This window comes from Meriones unguiculatus, chromosome 3 (genome assembly GCF_030254825.1).
Source record: "Meriones unguiculatus strain TT.TT164.6M chromosome 3, Bangor_MerUng_6.1, whole genome shotgun sequence".
Lineage (NCBI taxonomy): Eukaryota > Metazoa > Chordata > Mammalia > Rodentia > Muridae > Meriones > Meriones unguiculatus.
In genome coordinates this window covers 19,619,934-19,641,085 of record NC_083351.1, presented here as the reverse complement: position 1 = coordinate 19,641,085, position 21,152 = coordinate 19,619,934, and the positions used below count along the sequence as shown (strand labels likewise).

The 21,152-nt window shown below is 52.4% G+C and overlaps 1 protein-coding gene and 1 long non-coding RNA gene across 37 annotated transcripts in view; one reads left to right on the top strand and one right to left on the bottom strand.

Annotated features, from left to right (window-relative positions):
* Positions 1-15,953, bottom strand: part of Epb41 (erythrocyte membrane protein band 4.1) — a 143,811-nt gene extending 127,858 nt beyond the window's left edge. For 20 of the 35 annotated variants that reach the window (XM_060379412.1, XM_060379401.1, XM_060379414.1 and 17 more), the window contains exon 1: positions 15,713-15,869. Coding sequence is in view for 13 of the 35 variants with exons in the window: in XM_060379420.1 (XP_060235403.1) it covers positions 15,713-15,908 (196 nt within the window). In the remaining 22 variants the exon portion in view is untranslated. Of the gene's footprint in view, positions 1-11,313; positions 11,422-15,712 lie in introns of those variants that run through there. The other 15 variants (XM_060379421.1, XM_060379426.1, XM_060379425.1 and 12 more) reach the window with 11 other exon arrangements.
* Positions 15,954-17,549: 1,596 nt separating this feature from the next.
* LOC132652986 (uncharacterized) lies at positions 17,550-20,442 on the top strand. 2 transcript variants are annotated; one of them, XR_009590580.1, is made up of 4 exons: positions 17,550-18,190; positions 18,302-18,459; positions 18,674-18,811; positions 19,958-20,442. It is a non-coding gene; the product is annotated as an uncharacterized LOC132652986 (long non-coding RNA). The 2 variants fall into 2 exon arrangements; XR_009590579.1 differs by having other exon boundaries at positions 17,550-18,226.
* Positions 20,443-21,152: the final 710 nt, after the last annotated feature.

The following is a 21,152-nucleotide window of genomic DNA, read 5'->3' as shown; positions in this document are numbered from 1 at the left end:
TCTCGGGAAAGCAATTAAAATGACATGAATGGGAAATCACGTCGGTCCAAGACCCTACAGAAAGGTTGTTGGGGCTGCCTCTGACTGTAGCCCCGAGACATCTAAAAAAAAAAGCCAAGATCTGACCTCCCATGACCCTCCCCAATCCTCTTCCCCCAAAGCCAGAATGAGCCCAGTGACCCTGATCCAGCAAAGCCTCCAGCTCACTCAGGCTTAACCCACTATATCTCTCCCAAGAACAGAGAATTCCCTTGACAGAAGGTTTGCCAGGAACAGAGAGAGGCCGCATGATGCCCGCACACAGGGGCTTCTCTGGTAACATAGGCCTGGCCCAGCACTCAAGTGAGAAAAGAACAAGATAGAGAAGAGGACAGAGGGAACAGACGGGATTGATTGAGTATCCAGAAATGGCTGTTTGACTTGCCCTAACAGCTTCCAGTGCTGAGGGGCAGGACAGTTCCTGAGCCACCCAGAGAACATTCAGCTAGCTAACTTCACTTTCCAAGCTGTTCCATGGTATGGCTCTGGTGTGTCAGTGAGGGAGAGGGAAACAGTAAGAAAGGCTACAGATGAGCTACAGCCTTCAGTCTGTTGATGTCTGACTGTGTGGCTCCAGGCAAGTCACTTCTGCAGGATTGGCAATCACCACACTGTGGTGACAGAACTCAAACAACCTCTTCTGGTCCTCACTACCTATTCTATTCACTGCTTTTGTCCAAGTCCATCTACATCTGTTCTCCAGAGCTGGAAAACAAGCTAAATTCCAGAACTATGAAGTCTAGACATACCTGAGCTGGAGGAGGCTTAGAGAGGAGGCTGGCGAGGTAAAGATGCCTGCAGCCAAACCTGGTGTCCTGAGTTGGAACCCCAGAACCTACATAGTGGAAGTTGAGAACCAACTCCCACAGAATGTCCTCTGGCCTCCATAGGAGCAAGCATGAGTAAATAAACAGATAAATGTTTAGAAGAATCTTAAACAAAGACAAAAAATAAAAAACCAAACAAACAAACAAAACCCTTAAATATAAGGTATTAAAAGCAGTAAGAATGGGGCTGAAAGTGTCTCTTGGTGGCAGAGCACTTGCTGGGCATATTCACAGCCTTGGGTTAAATCCTCAGCAACAAGCATTAAAAAGGGAGTTTTGTCCCCACGTGGCAGTAGCCTTTCTCATAGTCTTTCTCAAATGGGAACTTACCCTGTCATAAGGGCCCCACCTTCATGATCTTCAGCCCTACCTACCATCTGCAAACACCACTGAGAATTTTGTGGAGACACAACATTCATTCTGTAACACTCCTTGGATCTCTGGCTCCCTCACCAGTCAGGCAGAGGTGGTCTCATTCACCAGGCTGTCTCACTGGGTGGCCAGAGGGATCAAATGAGGTGCGCAGAAATTCTGCAGATTACCAAGCACCACACTGCGCCAAAGCAGATCAAAGCAGATTTTTTTGTTTGTTTTGTTTTGAGACAAGGTCTTGCTGGCCTCAAACTGTGATCTGCCTACCTCCACCTCCCAAGGGCTAGGATTATAGGTATATACTATAACTTTGCCCTAAGTAAGACTTTTACATTTTTTTTAAGGGAGCTGGAAGGATGGCTTAGCAATGAAAAGCATTTGTTGCTCTTACTGAAGACCTGGGCTCAGTTCCCAGCACCCACGTAGTAACTCAAAACCATCTGTAACTCCAGTTCCAGGGGACCCAACACCTTCTGGACTCTGCTGTTGGCACCAGGCATACACATAGTGTACAAACATGCATGCAGGCAAAATACTCATACTCGCAAAATGAAAATAATTTTTAAGATATATTTATGTGTATGTGTACGTGTGTGTATGTATGTATGCCTGCCTGCATGAGTTTATGTATGTCACATGAACATGGATGCCCACAGAGACCAGAAGAGGGTGTCAGCTCCCCTCTAACTGGAACTATAGACAATTTTAGGCCACCTGATGTGTCCTTTGGCTCACCACGAGAACACTAAGTAAGCAGTCTCAACCCCTGAACCATCTTTCCAGCCTCAGGACTATTGTTTTGTTTGTTTGAGGGGGGTCAGTTTTTTGTTTTGTTTTTTTTTTTTGAGACAAGGTGTCTATATATAGCCTTGTCTGGCCTGGGACTTGCTCTATCACCAGTCTGGCCTCAAACTCAGAGATCCTCCTGCCTCTGGGTCCTGAGTGCTGGGAACAATCCACCTTGACTTTTAATTGAAATCTGTTTTTGACCACATGGAAAGAACCCTCCAGTCACGGGCAAGAGCCTCCCTGAAGTGAGCATCCATTGAACTCCTCTTCTGTGCAGGTCTGGGGGCACCAGCAGGACCAGGATGAGTCAGTACAGTCACAGCCACCAGCATCATTTCATATGAGAGTGACACAGGAAGAGGTAAAAAGATTGTGGGGTTCTGGGGTAAGGAGACCTGGCTTCCAACCAGAGCTCCACCCCCCAACATGCTGTGTCACCTCCCCACCCCCTTATCTGTAAAGTGGGGATGGCATGTGTCAGCCTCAGTGCCTGAGTCTATGTGCGAGGTCACCGAACCTCAGCAGCAGCCTCCTGAGGAAGGCAGGGCCGCCTCCCATTTACAGATGAGACAGAATTTCAGGAGAGTGGGAAATTTGCCCGTGATCCCTGGGCTAGTAAAACCACATCCACCTAGCCCTGCTGCTCGTCGTCTCCATGATGGGCTCCATCATAATCCCAGCAAAGACAGACAAGCTGCGGTGCTGTGTTCACACCCACCCCACAGAGAGGGCATAAATAACCACATTGTCTAACTTTAGGAACTGAAATCAGAGAGGTAGTTTATCCAATGCCACACAGCAGGAAGGAGTGTAATTGCATGCCTGACTTATCCAGCCTCTTGCCCATTAGACTGTCCTGTCTCTTTCCTAGTGAAGCCAAGCTTCCTTATCCTGCTTTGACAGATGAGAGCACAGAGGCCCAGTGGGAAGCATTGTTGTGCCTAAGGTGGCCAGCAAGTCAACAGCTAAGAAGGGACTTGACCTAGGCCTCTAATCTTTGTGTTTCTTTAGATTTGTGTGTCGTGTGTGGGCGCACAGGAGCCTTTGGAGGCCAGAAGAGGATGCCAGCTCCACTAAAGCTGGAGTCACAGGGGTGGTGAGACTAGAAAGCACTGTCAACCACAAGCCATCAGTAGTATATGCCAGTCTTTTTTACAATGCTGGGGACGCATCCCAGGGCCTCGTGGATACAAAACAAGGGCTCCAAGCTACATGCCAAGCTACACCACTAGCCCCACATTCTTGCTTTTAAACCCAGTGTTGTCATTCTCTGCACTCATTCTTGCTGAATCCTGAGCTTCTGAGCATGTACGTCTGAAAGCACCATAGCCGAGACCCTGAGAGTGTGAAAGCCGCCACTGCAGAGGCCAGGCCAGGCCTGGAAATCAGAGTGCGGGGAGAAATGTTGCAGGATACTGGTGACCCACGAGTCCCTAGCTTGGGAAACCCCCATCTTCCTCTCCCGAGGTTGTTGGCTCAGAACTGGGAGCTGGGTGCCCACTCACTAGCGCAGCTGTCTGCTCTGATTTCTGCTGAAAAAACAAAAAACCCCATCGTGTGGGCCTACGTGCTAATTACCAATAATGACATAATAACCATTGTGGGCCCAACAGCCAAACAGCCCCAACTAGAAATTCTGCATAGCTCACACTTAGGAACAAAAGCCTTGGGCACTCCAACTGAAACTGATGCCCTGGCAGAAAATATCAGAAGCACAAGGGCCTCGGAATTGACCCAGCCAAAGTATTATCTGGCAGATAGACAGGGCAATGAGCCCTCACTTTCTCAGGTCATGAACACTCGTGGCATTTACCGACAATCTGCTATACACACAGCACATTTTGAAACCTACACAGAAAGAAGGTTTCACTTACGCATCAATACACTCAGACACTTAGTAAGCACCTACTACATGCCATACATGCTGTTCTAGGTACAAGGGATAAAACACTGAGTAGGCAAAACCCACAGACATCACCAACCTTACATTCCAATGAGGGAAAACAGACGATAAGTAGATAATCCATGAAAGTTAGTAGATTAGGGTGATAAGTGATGTAGAGAAAAACAGGCAAGGAAGGAAATGAAGTGGTGCCAACGTTCAGAGTAAGAAGAGTGTTTAAGTGGGCATTGTGGTACAAGCCTTTAATCCCAGCTCTTGGGAGACAGAGACAGAGGGATCTCTGCAAGTTTGAGGCCAGCCTGGTTTACAAAGTGAGTCCAGGACAGTGAAGGCTATTCAGAGAAAACTTGTCTCAAAAAGATTACTTACATTATTGTAATTGATGGTGGAGTGGTATGTACATTGGAGGCCAGTGCCCACAGAGGCCAAGTTAAGGCAGTTGGAGCTGGAGTTAAGGCAGTTTCGGGTCCCCTGGTGTGAGTGCTGGGAACTGAATTTGGGTCCTCAGCAAGAGAAGTACACACTCTTAACTGTCTGCCTCACTGTTCTAATTTTAAATAAGATTTTAAGAAGAAGAAGACATTGAAGCAAAAATTTTACGGTAAGAAAATAAGACAGAAAGGTATTTAGAGAAGGTTTAATGTTCCAGGACCATCTAGTGCAAAGGCCCCAGGGTAGAATCTGCCTGATATGCCCAGTCATTCATTAACAGAGCTGGGGGAGGAGGGCAGACACAGACCCATCAGCAGGGTGGGCATAGACTCCCCCAAGTTTACAAGTGTGGAGGTGACATCTCCGTACCCAGCTTGGGCAGGGCTGACTCCAGTCCTCTCTCTCCCTGCTCCTCCTTGCCCTGCTCTGTCTCTGGAAATCCTAAATATGAACTGGGTAAATGAGTGGACAAATGCCATCAAGGGTTGCTCCCTGAACTCAATGAGCTATTTTTTGACTAGCCTCTTCTCCTGGCATCTACTGTCCATAGAACACCCGCAGTAATCACCCCGGTGATTACTCTAGATCAGCCGCTTCACACAGATCGTACACTGTGGTGCCCAGTTCATCTATAGGGAGGCGCCAATCTGCTTTCCCCTTGATAACAGGGAATCCTGAGGGCAAGCAATGGCTGGAGGCCCCACACCAGTGAGTGGAGGGGCTCAGATTTATTACTATTATTATTATTATTATTATTATTATTATTATTAAATGTATTCATTTTGCTCTATGTTACATGTTTTTAGATGTAGATGTGTGTATGTACTCCGCATGTGTGCTTTGTGCCCACAGAGGCCAGAAGAGGGCTTTGCATCCCCTGGAACTAGAGTTACAGAAGGTTGTGAGCCACCATGTGGGTGCTGGGAATTTTGAACTCAGATCCTCTACAAGAGCAGCAAGAGCTGTTATCCCCTACATCACTCCAGCCCTGAGACTGGGATTTGAACAAGGTCTCCTACAGTCCAGGCTGACCTCAAACTTTATAGCTAAAGTTAACCTTGAACTTCTGCCACTCCTGTCTCCACCTCCTGTGTGCTGGGATTACAGGCTTGTGTCACTGTGCCCTGCTGGCTTCATATGATGCTGGAGATGCTGGGAATCCAACCCAAGGCCTCAGGCACACCAGGCAAGCACCCTACTAACCGAGCTTATACCCTTAGCCCCCAGACTCTGCTTTTAAACCTAACAGGAACCTGTGACTGTGCCGTACCCTCCTTTTATAAATCAAAGCAGAAGCAGAGAGGCCGGTGATCCCAGAAGCCTGGCAGAGGAAGAGCTGGAAAAGCTGGTGCTACTTCCACACTGCTGCAGTTTCTCTCTGAGGCCCTTCTGGCCTCCCTCCACAGAAGTCTGCGTCATCCTTGCTCCCGGAGGTCAGTTCCAAGGAATGCACAGTCTGTCTCTGTTCCTTTGACCTAGACCTGGGTCGGGCAGGACTCCCCCTACTCTCTGCCTTTCCAGAGAGTGTTCACAGTGGCATCTAATCGGGGCAGGCTGCAGAAAGGAAACTGTTTCGGGTAGGGCCATGATATCCCAGCCATCTGAAAGAGAGGGCTAAGAGGCTGAGTCTCTGCCTTCGAAACTGGTTTATCAGGTTTTGTTTCTTCAATAAGAAACCTATCAGACAGGCATGGTGGCACACACCTGTAATTTCAGCACTCAGGAGGTTGAGGCAGGAGAATGTGAGTTCAAGGATAGCCGGGGCTATGTGGAGAGTACCAAACCAGCCTGGAATATATATCGAGACTCTATTTCAAAAATTCTAAAAAGAGAGACCAGAGAGATGGCTCAAGGGTTAAGAGCATTCTCTGCCCAATCATGAGGATCTGAGTTCATATCCAGCACTCACATAATAAGGTAGGTGTGGCCTGATTACTCCTATAACTCCAGAACTTTCTAACATGGGACAGAGACAGGAGGATCACTGGGCTTGCTTGCTGGTTGTCAGCCTAGATAAACAACGGGAGTTTCGTACTCACAGAGACCCTGCTTCAAAGGCATAAGGTGGAGAGTCATACAGGATACCCAGCACCCACCTCTGGCCTTCACACATACATACAGGCACGCACATATATTCTACTCATACATACATATTACACACACACATACAAGATATGCACACACCTAACCCCAAAATAAAAAGGAGCCATATTAAAGCCGAGGAGGATTGCTGTGGGTTGAAGGGAAGCCTGGGCTACATAGTCAGAACATACATCAGACAGACAGAGCAGAGGTTACAGTCTAGGATGGCAGCAGCCATGCTGGAGGAGTTACTGGACCTTCCTCTTCACCATCAACGTCCTCACGGCGAGACCAGCCCCGTCCACAGCAGGGGAAACTGAGGCTCAAAAGGTGAAGCCAGAGCACACATCCGCATTCAGGGGTTCAGGACACTGGGACACTGACCACCACACCAGTCTTGTTTCTGCATGGAAGGGGATCCAGAAGCTCAGGGATCCAGGTCTGTACTGGCCATGACCTTCAGACACACAGGCATTTCGTGCCTAACTCATGTCTCCACGCCAAAAGAAAGGGAACCTGATCGTCAACTTCCAGGGAAAAAGAAAGCTACAACTTTCCTAAATGTTTGTCCGCGTTTCCGGACCACTGCTGGCTTGGCCTCCAACCAGGAAGGGTCATCTAGGGTGGTAGACAGAGGATGCCTAGGCCTCAGGACTAAGAGTCCTTGGGCCTGAGGCCAAGGGGGTCAAAGGGCAGGAGGGGAGCCAGCTCGGCAGAGGGCCAGGACCCTCCTGGAGACTTAAGCTTGTTTCTTCTTTTCCTTCCTTTGTGACTAGTGTGGCTGCCAGGACAGGCAGGGGAAAACATGGGCGGGGATGAGGAGGCGGAGAGGTTTCATGATTATCTCATAGGGCTCTTGTGTGTGGTTACACAGTGTAGACACTGGGCCAGTTTTCGGGGATCACCTCACTGAGGCCTCTGACTTGCTCTCTGAGGAAGGCCGGTGTGTCCTCATTCCCCTGAGGTGAAAACTAAGGCACAGAGAGGGCAACAGTGCCTGAAGGCCTCACAGGACTAGCAGAAAACCCAAACTGTTGGCCTCTGAAAGGGTTGCCTGGGGTGGGGACGAGAAGGGGAAAGGCAGAGAAATGAAGGAGCAGTGTCAAAAAGACCCAAGCCACCTCAGGAAGCACAACAAACAGCTGCTGGGGTTCAGAGAGGTGGGGGGGGGTCAGAAGTCAGCCCCCAAACGCCACGTGGTGTGACCTCCACTTCCCTTGCCAGCTTCATCTCCCATCTCTACCTCTCCCTTTCTGCCCCAGCCACACCACAGCATTTATCCACCCTGAGCCCATTATACAGGCTGAGGCCTTTCACATACATGCTGTGCACAGCACCTAAAAGGTTGGTGCCTCCACTGCACACCAGGAGAACTCTTATTGCCTGGCTCTCCGTCCATTCCTCTGACTCCTAGAAGAAGCCTGCTGTTCTGGGCTCACTGTGCACCTGAGGGACAGAAACCTGGGGGAGTCATGTGCATCCCTAGGATCTTGTGTCCCTAGAATCTAACCCAAGCCCATGCTTCATCACTGAATCCGAGAGACAGGCAAAAGAGGTCTTTATATCTCCGTATTCAAGGAAAAGAAGGGCAAGGAAGGGGGTGATGTGGACAGGCCTAGAACCCAGGGTTTCTCTGACCCCAGGTCTTGCCCGGCCAGACCCGCCAGAGTCACACAAAGGAATCGCAAGATAGGAGGAGTCCCGCTGGCTGTAAACCGGGAGCCTTGATGTCCGGCTCAGACAGAGCAGTTGAAGAGGGGAGGTGGTGAGACAGAGAAGTGGCCTCCTCCCCCAGCCCTGCTGTCTCTCCACAGTTGCAGCCCTCAGCCAAAGCATCCACCGCGTCCAGTCACCCCAGACCCCAGACCTCGCTCTCACCTCGGCCGTTTCTTGCCCGTCCGCTGCAGACCATCGCCATATTCTCCTGGCCCTGCCTCCTACACAGACCTAACATCCCTCAGTGCTGCATGGCACAGTTCCCAGCCCAGTATCCCAGGATTCCTCCCGGAAACAGGTGGCCCTGCCTCTGCTCTCCCTGTGTAATACCCGATGGTCCCCTGCTGCCCTGGGGTCAGGCCTCACATTTTCCTAAGCCTGTCTTTGCAGGGACATCCCCCCAGGTGCTGGCCCTGGCTCCACATCTTGGCACATATAGTTCCTCCCAGGAGGAATGTCCTTTTCCTTAGTCTCTGTCCAAGAACACCTATTCACACTTCACTTCAATCTCAGTCAGTGTTGGGCTCGGTGGTTTCAGGGCCCTTCAGCCCAATTAGGTACTGATCTTTCCCAGGTGGGGCAGCAGAAAGGACCCACACATGGTCAGCTCTAGCTCCGTGCCAACATAGGGCCTGGCACAAAGTGGGGCACCAGACGAAGCAGGTGGCTAGGAAATGGAGTCCCATTCTGACTTCCATGGAGCCACCTCCCTCCCTCTACCCTTCCAGTACCTTTTGGAACCTGTCACGTTAGATTGTTATCCACCTGCTCCCAGCAGTGCCTTCCCAGACCTGAGGCCTAGTGTCCCAAGACGGACATCTTTGCATTCCCAGAACCATGCCCACAATCATAATTAGAGTAATGACAACCTAAAATTACCACCATTTATTAGGAACTCATTGTGTGCCTAGTTATTTAATCCTCACAAGAACCCTAGGAGGGAAGGAGATTTTTTTATTGTCCTCATTTTACAGATAAGGAAACTGAGGCTCCAAGAAGCTATCTGGCCTAAGGTCACACAACTAGTAAGCAATCAGTGCTGGGGTCACAGCCAGGTCTGTCTGACCCGCAAGCCACCCTGCTGCCTGGCCACCTCATGCTTCCTATAATCCCACCTCTCAGGACTTAGAGCGGCAGAGCCCACCATCCTGGAGCTGGGCATCAAAGCTGGACAGAGAGGACGCTGACACTGCCCTGCTTTTGTAGGGGGATGAAATGGCTCAGGCATTAAGAGCATGGGCTGCTCTTGCAGAGGACCCGGGTTTGATTCCCAGCACCCATGTGATGGCTCATAACAGTCTGTAACTCCGGTTCCAGAGGATCTGACACCCTCTTCTGGCCTCCAAGGGCAGCAGGCACACGTGTTGTGCATAGACATACATGCAGACAAAACACCGACACATAAAGTAAAAATAAAGAGTTTGTGTAGAAAACAGGGTCTCACTGCTCAGAAGTTCACTGGGAGGAAGAGAGAGAAGACAGGGCCAGTGAGAGAGATGGCTCAGTGGATGAAGCGCCTGCTCGAGGACCCTAGTTTAATCCACAGGGAATTAACTCCCAAAACGTATCCTCTGATTTCCCATGTGTGCTGTGGTACAAAAGCATCCAATCTACCTAATCTTTCCTCTCTTTCTCTCTGTCTCCCTCTCTCTCACACTCATACATAAATACAAATAATACAATTTTAAATTTAGAAATAAAGATTTTAAAATAAGTTAAAATGAAAGGATTCAGATAAAACAGCAGACAACCAGAATATGGAAAACAAGATCACTGGCAGTAATACATGTGACCTGAACTCTCAGGACACCTACACCTAGGAGGACGAAATTCTCCAGGAACCCTTCCCCCAGCTAAAGCCAAGCTAACTTAATGCTTACCTACCTGTTGGAGTTAAACAGCTCTCCATGGGAAGACCCCTTTTGTCACCCTATTTCACAAATCAGGCAACCAAGGCTAAGAAGGGCGACGGAGCCAACTCACAAATCACACTAGGCAGACCCCAGTCCATATTCCAGTGCTGGCCCTGGATTCTAGTTCAGACAGTAACAGTTAAAACTAGGAGTAAGGAGCAGAAAGGATGAATACTTCCCTGAACCCTCTTCCAGAAGGAGCCTAGGGCAGGAGGAAGCCAAATATTACTGACCGGCCCATGATGGGCTTCTTCTAGATGCTCCTTTCCACATAGACTGGGGAGACGGTCCTGTGATGTGTAGGTCACAGGCAAGGTCACAGGGTCCAGAGAAGTTTACCATTTGCCCAAGGTCACACCCCTAGGAAAATGACCATAACTGGGAGCACAGTGGAATCCCTCCTCATCCCTCCCACTTTCAGGCCAAACCTTCCCAGCTGCCCCTTAGGAAGTTTCCCATCAGAGGACAGCTAAAGGCTCTGCCTGGCCTTCCCAGGAGGTCCAGTTGCCTAGCTTTCCTATCTGCATGATGGATGACGCCTCCCAGGTCATAGGACCCAGAGATCACTTTCACAGCCTCTAACAAATTCACAGCGGGGGGTGATGAGATACTGGGCTTACGTTTTCTGAGCCTCACAGATAGTGCGCACTTTGTATCCATCTTGCATTTTCTGAGCTCAAGGATAGTGGCTACTGAGTATCCACTAACTGTTTATTTAGTCCAGCACAAAGCACACGGCTGGGGACCTAGCAGATCCTCAACAAAAGTCTTTTTTTTTTTTTTTTTTTTTTCTCAGAAATGTTCACCTAATATGGGCACCTACCACATGCCATTCTGTCCTTGATGCTAGAGACATAGCTGAGAACAAAGGAGCAAACACCCTTGCCCCCGTGGGGCCTGTATATAGGAGCAGATACAAACACCTAGAAGGATCAACATTCTCAATTTGCAGAAGTGAGCACGTGACACAAAGAGCAGCCCATTTGCAAGTGGCCAGGTGAGGGCTCCATCCCAAGCCATCTACCCTAAAGAGCTTTGGGTCTTTGTCAAGTCGCCCCCAAATCACTCCCCCTGATGTCACATCTCAAGAAAAACACTTGACACAGTTAACATCTTAACTCCAAAGGGTACCTTCCTTCAGCACTTCCGCCCAGACCCTTTGTGCCTCCCAGTGGCCTCAGAGGCACACACACCCATCAGAACGGCACAGTATAACCGGTCATGTCAACGCAGTACTCACCCAGAAGTAGGCATTGTGGTCACACAGCCGTTCGGAGAGAAACAGCGGAGCCATCGTCAGGTTGGCACAGGGAGGCAAAGGACAGAAGTGAGACACAGAACAACTACAAACTCTGGGGTCCTAATCAGCTGGACCTCAGTGGGGAACCTGCCCCACCCCCACCCCCACCCATCCACACACTCAACCCCCCATGCCCCCACACCCCCACATCCCCACCCTCAACACCCCACACCCCCACCCTCAACACCCCACCCCCTGGTGTGCCTCTGGCACTCTGACAACCAGATACCGCCCAAGCAGCTACCACCTGACAATCCACCCTGAGCTCCTCAGGCCACCCTGGGTATCCACAGTTGCACCAGGTGCCAAGCACTGGGATGCAGTCTGAAGTCACATAGGGCCTTTCCCGTGTGAGCCTACAGGGCGGCGTGGAGGCCGTAGCGTAGATTCACTCAATCACTGCTGTGACACATGCATCAGGGAGACCTTAAGAACCTGGGCTTAAATCCTGCCTCCACTTAGAGCTCTTCCACTGGTGCCATCTGGGCCATTCCCCAGCTTCTCCGTGCTTCCTTTTACTTACCTGTAACACAGAGAGCAGCACTCAGATCCAACGCTTAGGGCTAGGTGGGAGCCTCAGGGTTTACATGGGCAAACTTTCTGAACAAGGCTTGGCATGCAGTCTGCTCATAACTTGTGGCTACTAGGACTATAGGGGTTGTGGACCAGACCAGGGCTTTGGAGGGACCTAGCATGGGTAAGACCCCCCCATCTTATCGAGAAAGATGCTGCTGTTGGGCCTGGGGTAGGTAATAAGAGGCGAAGTCACGACACAACGCCTGGGCGCTGCGGTGACTCTGCAAGCGCTGCTGTGATCTTCCCCAGCATATCCTCACCACTCAGCGTCTCAACGGGGCTGTAGTGAGGGCCCCTCCCCACGAACACACCCAGAGCCGCAGCTCGGGACTGAGAAGTGACCAGCCGCCATCTTCTCACGGCTCTACTGATGTTTCAGTTTGTTCTGAAACAGTCACACGGGAACATTGTGAAGGTGAAATTGTTACTGTTCCCATTTTACAGATGAGGACAGAGGGTGAAGGGGCTCCCTCTGTGTCCTTGGTGGCATCATTTGGGTCTAGTGGAGTCATCTAGGCCTAGTGAAACGGTCAGAGCTTATGTCCACTCGGATTGTGTTCTCTAGCTTTTCCTTCATTTCTCCCACTTGGTCTCTGCAGTGCTAGCTGCACCGGCCCAGACAAGCCTGTGAGTGCTTTCATATGAAACTATTATTGTCAAGCAGCTAGCTTAGGACACAAGCTGCTCCTGAAACCACCTCTCCTGGGTCATTGGCACCATGACCCCTGGTCTATTCCTATAACTGACCTCAGCCACTAACCATCACCCAGACATCAAGGGGTGTCTATGTTCACTCAAATGCACATTTTATAGATGGATCCAAGATTGCTTGTTAATGCCCGGGTCCTTCATCTGGGTTATTGGGCAGGTAGGACCCACTGAATAAGCATCAGTGGGCCCGGAGCTGCGGGTGTCCCCTCTCTCTCTCTCCGGCCTGTTTTCAGCCCCCCAGTTACACATCCCAGAGGTCAGAGCTCCATCCAGAAGTCATTTCTACAGAACAGGACTACGGAATGAGCACCTCGGTGGGGGGGGGGGGGTACTGGGAAGTGCAGGCTTCCTGTCTTAGGGAAGATGGAGCTCCGGAGTTGGCTCTTAAGTTCCAATCCCCAGTCAGCCACTTCATAGCCCCATGGGTGGCTTCGGTCAGGTTAAGTTGCCCTCCCGTGAGCCCTTGTGAAAAGGGGTGATGCTTCATCAAGTGCTAAAGGTTAACTGAGTTAATGCCACACACGAACTTAGAACAGCAAATAGGCAATGGCCCCAACTAACAAGGACAAAAACAGAGATGGTCTGTCCGTGGGCAACCTTGATCTAAGCCCGTCCTATCTCCTCACACAGGGTGAGACTAAGTTCTCAACCATGAGGTATGACCATTTTCTACGGTCAAAAGTCACCAGCACAGGAAACAGTAGCAATGGTTGCTAGAAGACCCACAGACAGAGGAAGTTGAGATCCAGGAAGAGAAGTACCTGGCCCCCAGACTGTAAAAGAATGGAATCCTGCCCTGGGATAAACCTTAGGCCCTGGGGAAATTCTGAACACACACACACACACCTGTTATACGAAAACAACTCCACACACCCAACAGACCTCAGCCACCCCAGCCTTGACAAGGAGGCCTAGGTGAGTATCCTCTCCAGTTCTGTTGCAGGGAAACCTGTACAGCACACAGTAGGTGCTCAGGAGGCTTAGGATATAACCAAGCGGGGTTTTCTGGCTCCAGTCCAAGGGTTCCCTCTAGGCCTCTCTCTTTGTATCTTGCCTCCTGACTCCCACCCTGGCCTCCCTCTCACCCTGCACCTAGGTCCTAACAGCAGGCCTGGGTCCAGCTCACAAAGCCAGGCCTGCCCCCACGTCAGCATTTTCCCAGCCAGCCTGGGATATTCCTGTTCAACGCAGGCCAGCCAGGCTCCTGGCCAGGGTCCATCCTGCGGAGAGGGTGCTGGCTCTGCCCCGGCCTCATCCCCACTGGCCTGCAGGTGGGAGTCGCGGGAGCTTCTGTTGGCACCCAGAGCCTACAGAGGGAAGCCAGCCTGGTCTAGACAGTGCGAGGACGTGTTGATCAGGAGGATGTGTTGATCAAGAGACAGTGGGGTGCGGGGTGCCACCCACACGTCCAGCCACTCCGCCCAAGCCCCGTGTTGCTGGGAGCTGGTAGGCCCAGGATGAATCTCCTATATACACAGGGAAACCTTGGGGCTCCCCAACTCCATTCTCTTCTCAAAACACCCCCCAACACTGGCGTGTTCTCACACCAGCCACCAATCTGGCCCGCTGCAATACTTAATGTTTCATTTGATTCTGCTAAGGCCTATAAGGTCTAGATTACCAGACGGAGGGTGCTGGGAGAGATGACGTGATTTACGTAAGGTCACACAGTAACGGGCTGGACTGGGACTCAAACCTAGCTCTGCTGACCCTGCCCTTCCCGTCTGTTCCCCGTAGTTTCTGGTTCCCTCTCTTCGGGGGCCCTTGCCTTTTCTTCTGCCGTCTCCTCCTCCCCGACTCCCACAGTTAACTCCCACCTCACAACTGCGCTAACGCCTTGTTTCTGCGCACCTAACAGCAGCAGGTACCCCGGGCCGCCGTGGAAAGTTATTTCTGAGGTGTCTGTCTCCCACTTAGAAGGGTCTTAAGGGCAAGGAGTCACCTCGGTAGGCGCCTTTTAAACATAACGTCTGTTGTTTCTGCCTCCCTTCTTCCTCCATCCCCAAGCAAGTATTTCTGGCCTCCCTTCCCCACCCCAGCCTGTGTCCACCTCCAGACCTGTGACCCGGGTAGGGACGTGAGGACGAGAACTTACTAAAGTGCTGAGGGAGGAGGGGTTCTGCGACAGCGCTCTGGCCTCTCCCCTTCAGTAGCTGAGGACCCGACCCTGACTCAAGCAACCAGCCCTGGAAAACTCAGCTGCGCTAAAGCCCACCGGAAGCAGCCATTCTCAGGGCGCTATCTTCTGCCCTGTTGCAGGAATGCGGAGGGTCATTTAAACGCAGCCATTCCCTCCCGGGGGACTCCGAGGATTTCACAACCCCTGAGGGAGAGCCCTCCCTCCGCCTTCCTCAGCCCGGCTGGGCCTGGGGTCCGCCTTCCAGTCCCTGCCTCCTCCAGCCTGCTGGGCTGCGGGGGTCCGGTCCTCTCCTCCCCCAGAGAGGTGGGGCCTGCTGCAAAGTGCCGGCGGAAGACCGAGGCAACTCTTGGGGGAGACGCAGAGGGCAGCCGGGGACATGAGCGAGACGGGGAACCTCGAGACCACAGAGTAGGAGCCTGATCCCCAGCGAGACCCGGGAGACCTAAGGCCAGAGGAAGTCCCAGCCTGGACGCCAGGGCGCGCGTGCGTCCGGGAGGCGACCCGAGCGAGGGCCACCCCGGCCGGCGGAGCCAGGGCCGCAGCTCGCGGGTCCCGGGGTCCGGAAACTCCGTTACGTAAGGCCGCGAGCGGGGCTCCCGGGGTCCCCCCGCCACCGCCCTCTGGGCCGCCGGGCGCACAGGGTGGGGCTGGCCGGCGTGGGGGGGGGCGCTGCGCCGCGGCGCGGACACCCACGGCAGGACTCCGCACGCCCTCAACTCCGAGACTCCGGAACCCCCGGGGACCTCAAGTTCGGAGCACGCAGCCCGGGACCTCCAGCCACCCCCGCGACCCTCGGCTCGCCGCTCCCCCGAGCGCCCGCCCCCGGGGGCCTTCGGGAGCCGGCTCCTGGGTCCTACATCTTGTCCCTCCCGGGCGCTGGGGGGCCACCCCCCCGAGGCGGTCCAGGCTCACCTGGGCTGCACAGGGCAGGGACCTGGCCGGGCCGGGCCGGGCCGCGTCCTCGCTCTCCGCGGCTCTCTCCCTTTAAGAGGTTCCTGCCACTTTGCCCCACCGGGGGCCTCCACCTGCACTGACAGGGCAACTCGGCCGCGAGGCCCCGCCCTCCCCCCGGGAGGTCCTCTAATTGGTGCAGGCGGCTGCCAATCATGGAGGGGCGGGGCCGGACCCAGCCCGGCGGCCCGACTGTCGCAACCGGGAAGGGGCGGGGGCTGCAGGTGTGGCCAGGCCGGGACGACCAGCCCAGGGTAGCTCCCGAGAGAGCCACAGCGGTCAGGGGAGGGGAAGCACGGAGTTCCCGGATTGGCTGGTGCGGCCCCTGACGTCACGTTGCAAAAAGTATAAAGCCGTCTGCCACGTGGTCGTGGCCCCAAGGCTTCTAGGTTGCGGTGGGGGGGTGTTCCTAGGGGAGTTAGAAAAGTGACCTTGACGAGGACTTACCTGGATCACCTGTCTCACTACTTAGGTGTGTGACCTTGAGCGGGCCGCTTCTCTGAACCTGAGTTTCCCCGCAGCTAGAAATCCCCGGTTGTTTTCTCGAGAACGAGTGACGTTTGTTAAATCCCAGTCCCAAGGCTGGGACCCAAGAAGGTGTCCATTAACTGGAGTTCTGGTTCTCTCGTGCCCACCCTGTCCCTCTTCCCAGTGACTTCCTCTCTCCTAATGATCGGCCCCCATCAACCCTGGAAGGGCTCTAACGCGTCACTGGCCCGGGACCCCTCCTCTTCGTCTCCTCTCAGACCTGCCCTTGCTCACAGAGCGCCAAGGTCAGGTCAGGCTGTGTCGTTGCTGGCGTGGACCCATCGTAAGTAAAACCACCCCAGGATTTCAAAAGCTCTACATGAGATTAAGGCCAAATCTGCCTAGGATTCCCACCTACAGAGGACAAGCATAATCCCCCTTTTAGGCAGGGGAATCAGAGAATCGTAAAATCGCGGAATATTCACTATATCAGGGAGCCCTGGAGAGTTAGTCTCTTGTTCGGACAAATGGGAAAACTGAGGATCCCTGACAGCAAATGACTTCCTAAGTTTTGGCCACCTGCGTATTTGTCATGGAGGAGAGTCCCTCAGGGGTAACCAGAGAAGTCCTCTTGGACTCCTTTGACCAGAAATCCGGACGTTTCAGGACTGGCTGGACGGACCACACACAAAAACCTGGGCACATAAACCACACACATAAACCTCCAGGCTCCTAAAACGGCACAAACTCCTCTCTCCTGCCTGTCCACGGCAGTGCTGGCCACTGGTCAGAGCTAGAACCTGGGACCGCTGGGCGTAGACTGTGCTTAACTCAGTTTGAGCCCGGGGGTAAGCCTCTTCACCTAGGGGTAACACTCGCTCCAGCCTTTTGAAGGATTACGGTGCTGATTAAGTGAGAGTGAAAAATACATATGCAAATACTCAATCCTGGATGCAGTATTATTTTTTTAATTGCTCCCACGTGTATTCATTCATGAATGCCAGAGAGCATGAGCTAGGAATTCTTTAATTTGGCCTCAGTAAACAAGGGCTGTCCTGCCAACTGCCTCCTCTCCCCGACTAAACCTAAGGGCTGAGGGGAGGAAAACCCCCACAGAGTTATTCTAAAGGGCTGCAAGTGGCTCCAGCTCTTAGCTTGGGCCAATGGCTCCGCTCAGTGAGGTTTTGCTGCTGGTGGGTGACTCAGCAAGGCCAGCGCCTGGCCCTGCCTGATAAGTAAGTGTGTGTGCCTATGTGTTTGTGAACTTCTGTGCTGGCTCTCCGTGTACTGGGGCTGGGGTTGGGATGGGGGAGGGTGGGTGTGAGTTTCTGTACGGGGAATGACTCTTTGTGTTCTAGAACCAGGTTGCCTGGGCCTGGGCTGTCTGGACCTAGGGAGTGTTGTCCTGCCCCTATGATCTGTGTGTGCTTCCTGTTGAGGCGCTGTATGGACAACCAAGGCCCTTTCAGTAATTCCTCGGGCCCTACCTGAAGGACTTCCTGCGAACAGTGACCTCCTGAAGGGACAGCTCACTTTTTTTTTTTTTTTTTAGCCTTGGCTCTCTTGGATTTGCTTTGTAGACCGGGCTAGCCTCGAACTCACAGAGATCCACCTGCCTCTGCCTCCCTCCGCCTCCCAGTCTGCTGAGACAGCTCAATTTTACTCATCACTAGTATTTTATGTCCAGCTGCTTGTTTTATAGCCTTGAATTCTTCCAGTCAGAAGTGCTTGAAGCCTAGAGAGCTGAAGTGACAGCAACAGTCACACAGGCTTGAAATAACTGTGACAGGCAGGGCACAGCTTTCCTCCTCGGGAGGCTGAAGGCTCCGTTTGCCTGGGGCCTGTGAGCGACTGATAAGCTGCGGAGAGGGAGGAGAAAGAACCTCGGTGTCAGCCGCCCTCCCCTTCTGAGAATGTTCGAGTCTCCTTATCCTGTCAGAGCCTGGGAGCCGTCCTCAGCTTCAAGTGGGCGTGAGCTGAGTGATAAAGTAGCCAGGGAATAGAAAGGTGGGGGTGCGGGTGGGGGTGGGGTGGGGGTGGTATGTGGTTGTAAATATACAAGAACATCTGTTTCTTCAACAGAACTTCCTTGAGCACTTGGTTGGGAGTTGGCCCCCCGGAAAACAGGCCTGGTGGCAAATCTACAACACCAGCTCTCGGGGATTTGAGACAGGAGACTGTTCAAGGCCAGCCTGGGGCACATGAGATCCTGCCTCAAAAACAAAGCCAGCAAACAAAAGGTTAATCCCTCCTCCTGAGAGAGAGAGAGAGAGAGGGAGAGAGAGAGAGGGCGAATAGCCTCAGTGTTCTGAATCTGCAGTCATACTCTCTCAGGAGGCTAAAGCAAGAAAATTGCTTAAGAGGAGGTCATGGCCTTAGCTACTCTGTCTCAAAACAAATAAAAAAAAAAAAACCCTCACACTAAATAAATAAACAAAAATTTTAATCTGCCAGGTAGGCTGGCAAGATGGCCTTTTGGCAAAGGCTCCGGCTGCCAAGGCTGAGTTAAATTCCCCAGGACCTACATGGCAGAAGGAGAAAATCAACCTCCACAAACCGACCGCTGACCCACACATATGGGAGGAAGGAGAGGTAGGAAAAAAAAATTATTTTTTAATTAAAAACCCGCCAGATGTGGTGTACACATCTGTGCAAACCCGAAATCCTTGCAGTTAGGAAGGAATGACAGGACCAGGAATTCAAGGTCATTTTTGGCTACACATTGAATTCAAGATGAAGCTGAGGAGCCTCCAATAATAATAATAATAATAATAATAATAATAATCAATAAGCCTGGCTTAAAGAAAGAAAAAAAAACTAAACAAAACTAAAGCCGTGAGCTCAATAAACAGAAATATTGACCAGTCCCCTGCTAGGTCAGGGACAGAAAGAGGAACACAAGCAGGTCAAAGGCAGGGAGGGAAAGAGGAAGCTCAGGCCCGAGGCCGCTCCAGTCAGGCGCAGTTGGAATCCTGCCTCTGCCACTCTCAGGAATCAGGTTTCCTCTTAGCCTGTTCATGAATCAAACGGTGTAATGGCTCTCACAAGCCTGTCCGTCTTTCCCACCCCAGCCACTAGAAGAGAAAGCATGCTAAGTTACTCTCTGTGGGGAAAAACACACCATGTGTGATTCATGGCTCCTATGAGGACGGCCCTGAACAAATGTGTGCTCAGAGCCGAGCCGGGAAGGCAGGCGGGGCAGCTCCATCTGCAGCAAGAAGAATGTTTTCTGGGGGAGGTGACCTTCCAGCCAGATTTTGGAGGATGAATTTACTACATAGGGATGGGAAGGTACATCGCCCAGGGAGGGGCAGCCAGCACAGAGACTCAAAGATAGGACAACAGTATGGATACGGGTTGGGGAGAGGGGGGGAAAGACAGCACAGCTTTAAAACAGCAAGTCATGAGACCAGGATAGAAGGTCTCGGATGCCAGGTCCAGGCTCAGAGAGACAGATATGGGGATGGCTGGGGAGTGGGCCCACTCATAGTCTGGGGGGAGGGGGCAGCCACTGAAGGAAGGAGACTGGGTGGCAAGGAAGAGGCCAACTCTTCCTCAGAAGGACACACTGAGGTCATAGGACAAATGTCCAAGGTGAGCAGGTGGGAGATGTCATAAATAGAGGAGAATGTAAGTGTCCTTTGCCCCAGCCTTGGGTTGGGATGGGGGGGGTGAGGAGTAGGAAGTGGTGTGTCTCCCCCTACCACCACAGTTCTGAAAGGCCCCACTGCCCAAAAGTTTTGTTGCAGTGTGGGGTTGGCGGCAGTCCGGCCAGGAGAACCTTTGCCCAGAGGAAGAGGCCGCCTCCTGCTGACGCAGTCCTGGGGTGTCTGGAGATGCCTGGCGTCTCGTCCCCTATTCCCAAGAGGCACCCTTTCCCATGAGTGAAATGGAGCTACGTGACCTGCTCATCAACAACACGCTTCAAACAGCTGGCGCAGGACTGGAAGACAGCAGCACTGGTTTGCTGAAGACGGGAAAGAGCCGAGCTGCCGCCTCTGCAAAATCCAGGGAAAAGGCGGTGTTTGGCGCCACCTAGTGTTACAGAGCGGAGGGGACCCGAGGCACAGCTCGGAGCCATCAGGGCTGCCAGGGATTAATAACCCCTATAAAAAAAGGATTAGGGGTTGTGGGGAAGGAGCTTTCAGGAGAGACTGTCCTGGGTTGCATAGCCAGATTGCACAACTTGCTAAGAGTCACTAAATAAAGATCATTGTCCTGCTCCTCAGGCTCCTCCCTAAGTGCCCTTGGTGGATTTAGCTCAGCGACAGCACAGGGCTGGCAAGCGAGAGGCTTTGAGTTTGGTCTTCTTCCAGCATCACAACACTAATGAGACAGGTAGAGGCCGGAGGAGACGGGCTGGGGGAACGGCTGCTTAGGCAAGGTCCAGACTGTAGGGGAGGCAGCTTGTGTGCGCCTGTTCGGGAGGAAGAACGCAGCCAGGTACAGTGGCACACTCCTGTGATCCCAGGACTCATCGGGCAGAGGCAGGAGGATCGCTGCAAGTTCAAAGCCAGCCTGGTCTACCCTGCGAGTTCCAGGCCAGACAGAACTACAGTGAGACTGTGTTTCAAAGAAGAAGAAGAAGAGGAGGAGGACGAGGAGGATGGGGGGCGCTGGAGAGATGGCTCTTTGGTAAAGAGCACTGTCTGCTCTTCCAGAGGTCCTGAGTTCAATTCCCAGCAGCCATATGGTGGCTCGCAGCCATCTATAACTGGCATCTGATGCCCTCTTCCACCATGCAGGTGTATGTACAGATAGAGCACTCATATACATAAAGTAAATATATTTTAAGAAAAAGGAGGGAAAAAAATACAGCCAAGCAGAGTGTCTCGTGCCTGCAATCTCAGCGTCTCTGGGTGCTGAGGCAGGAGGCTGACATAAAGTTAATATCAGTCTAAACTACACACTGAGCCCCTGTGCTTCCTCGCCC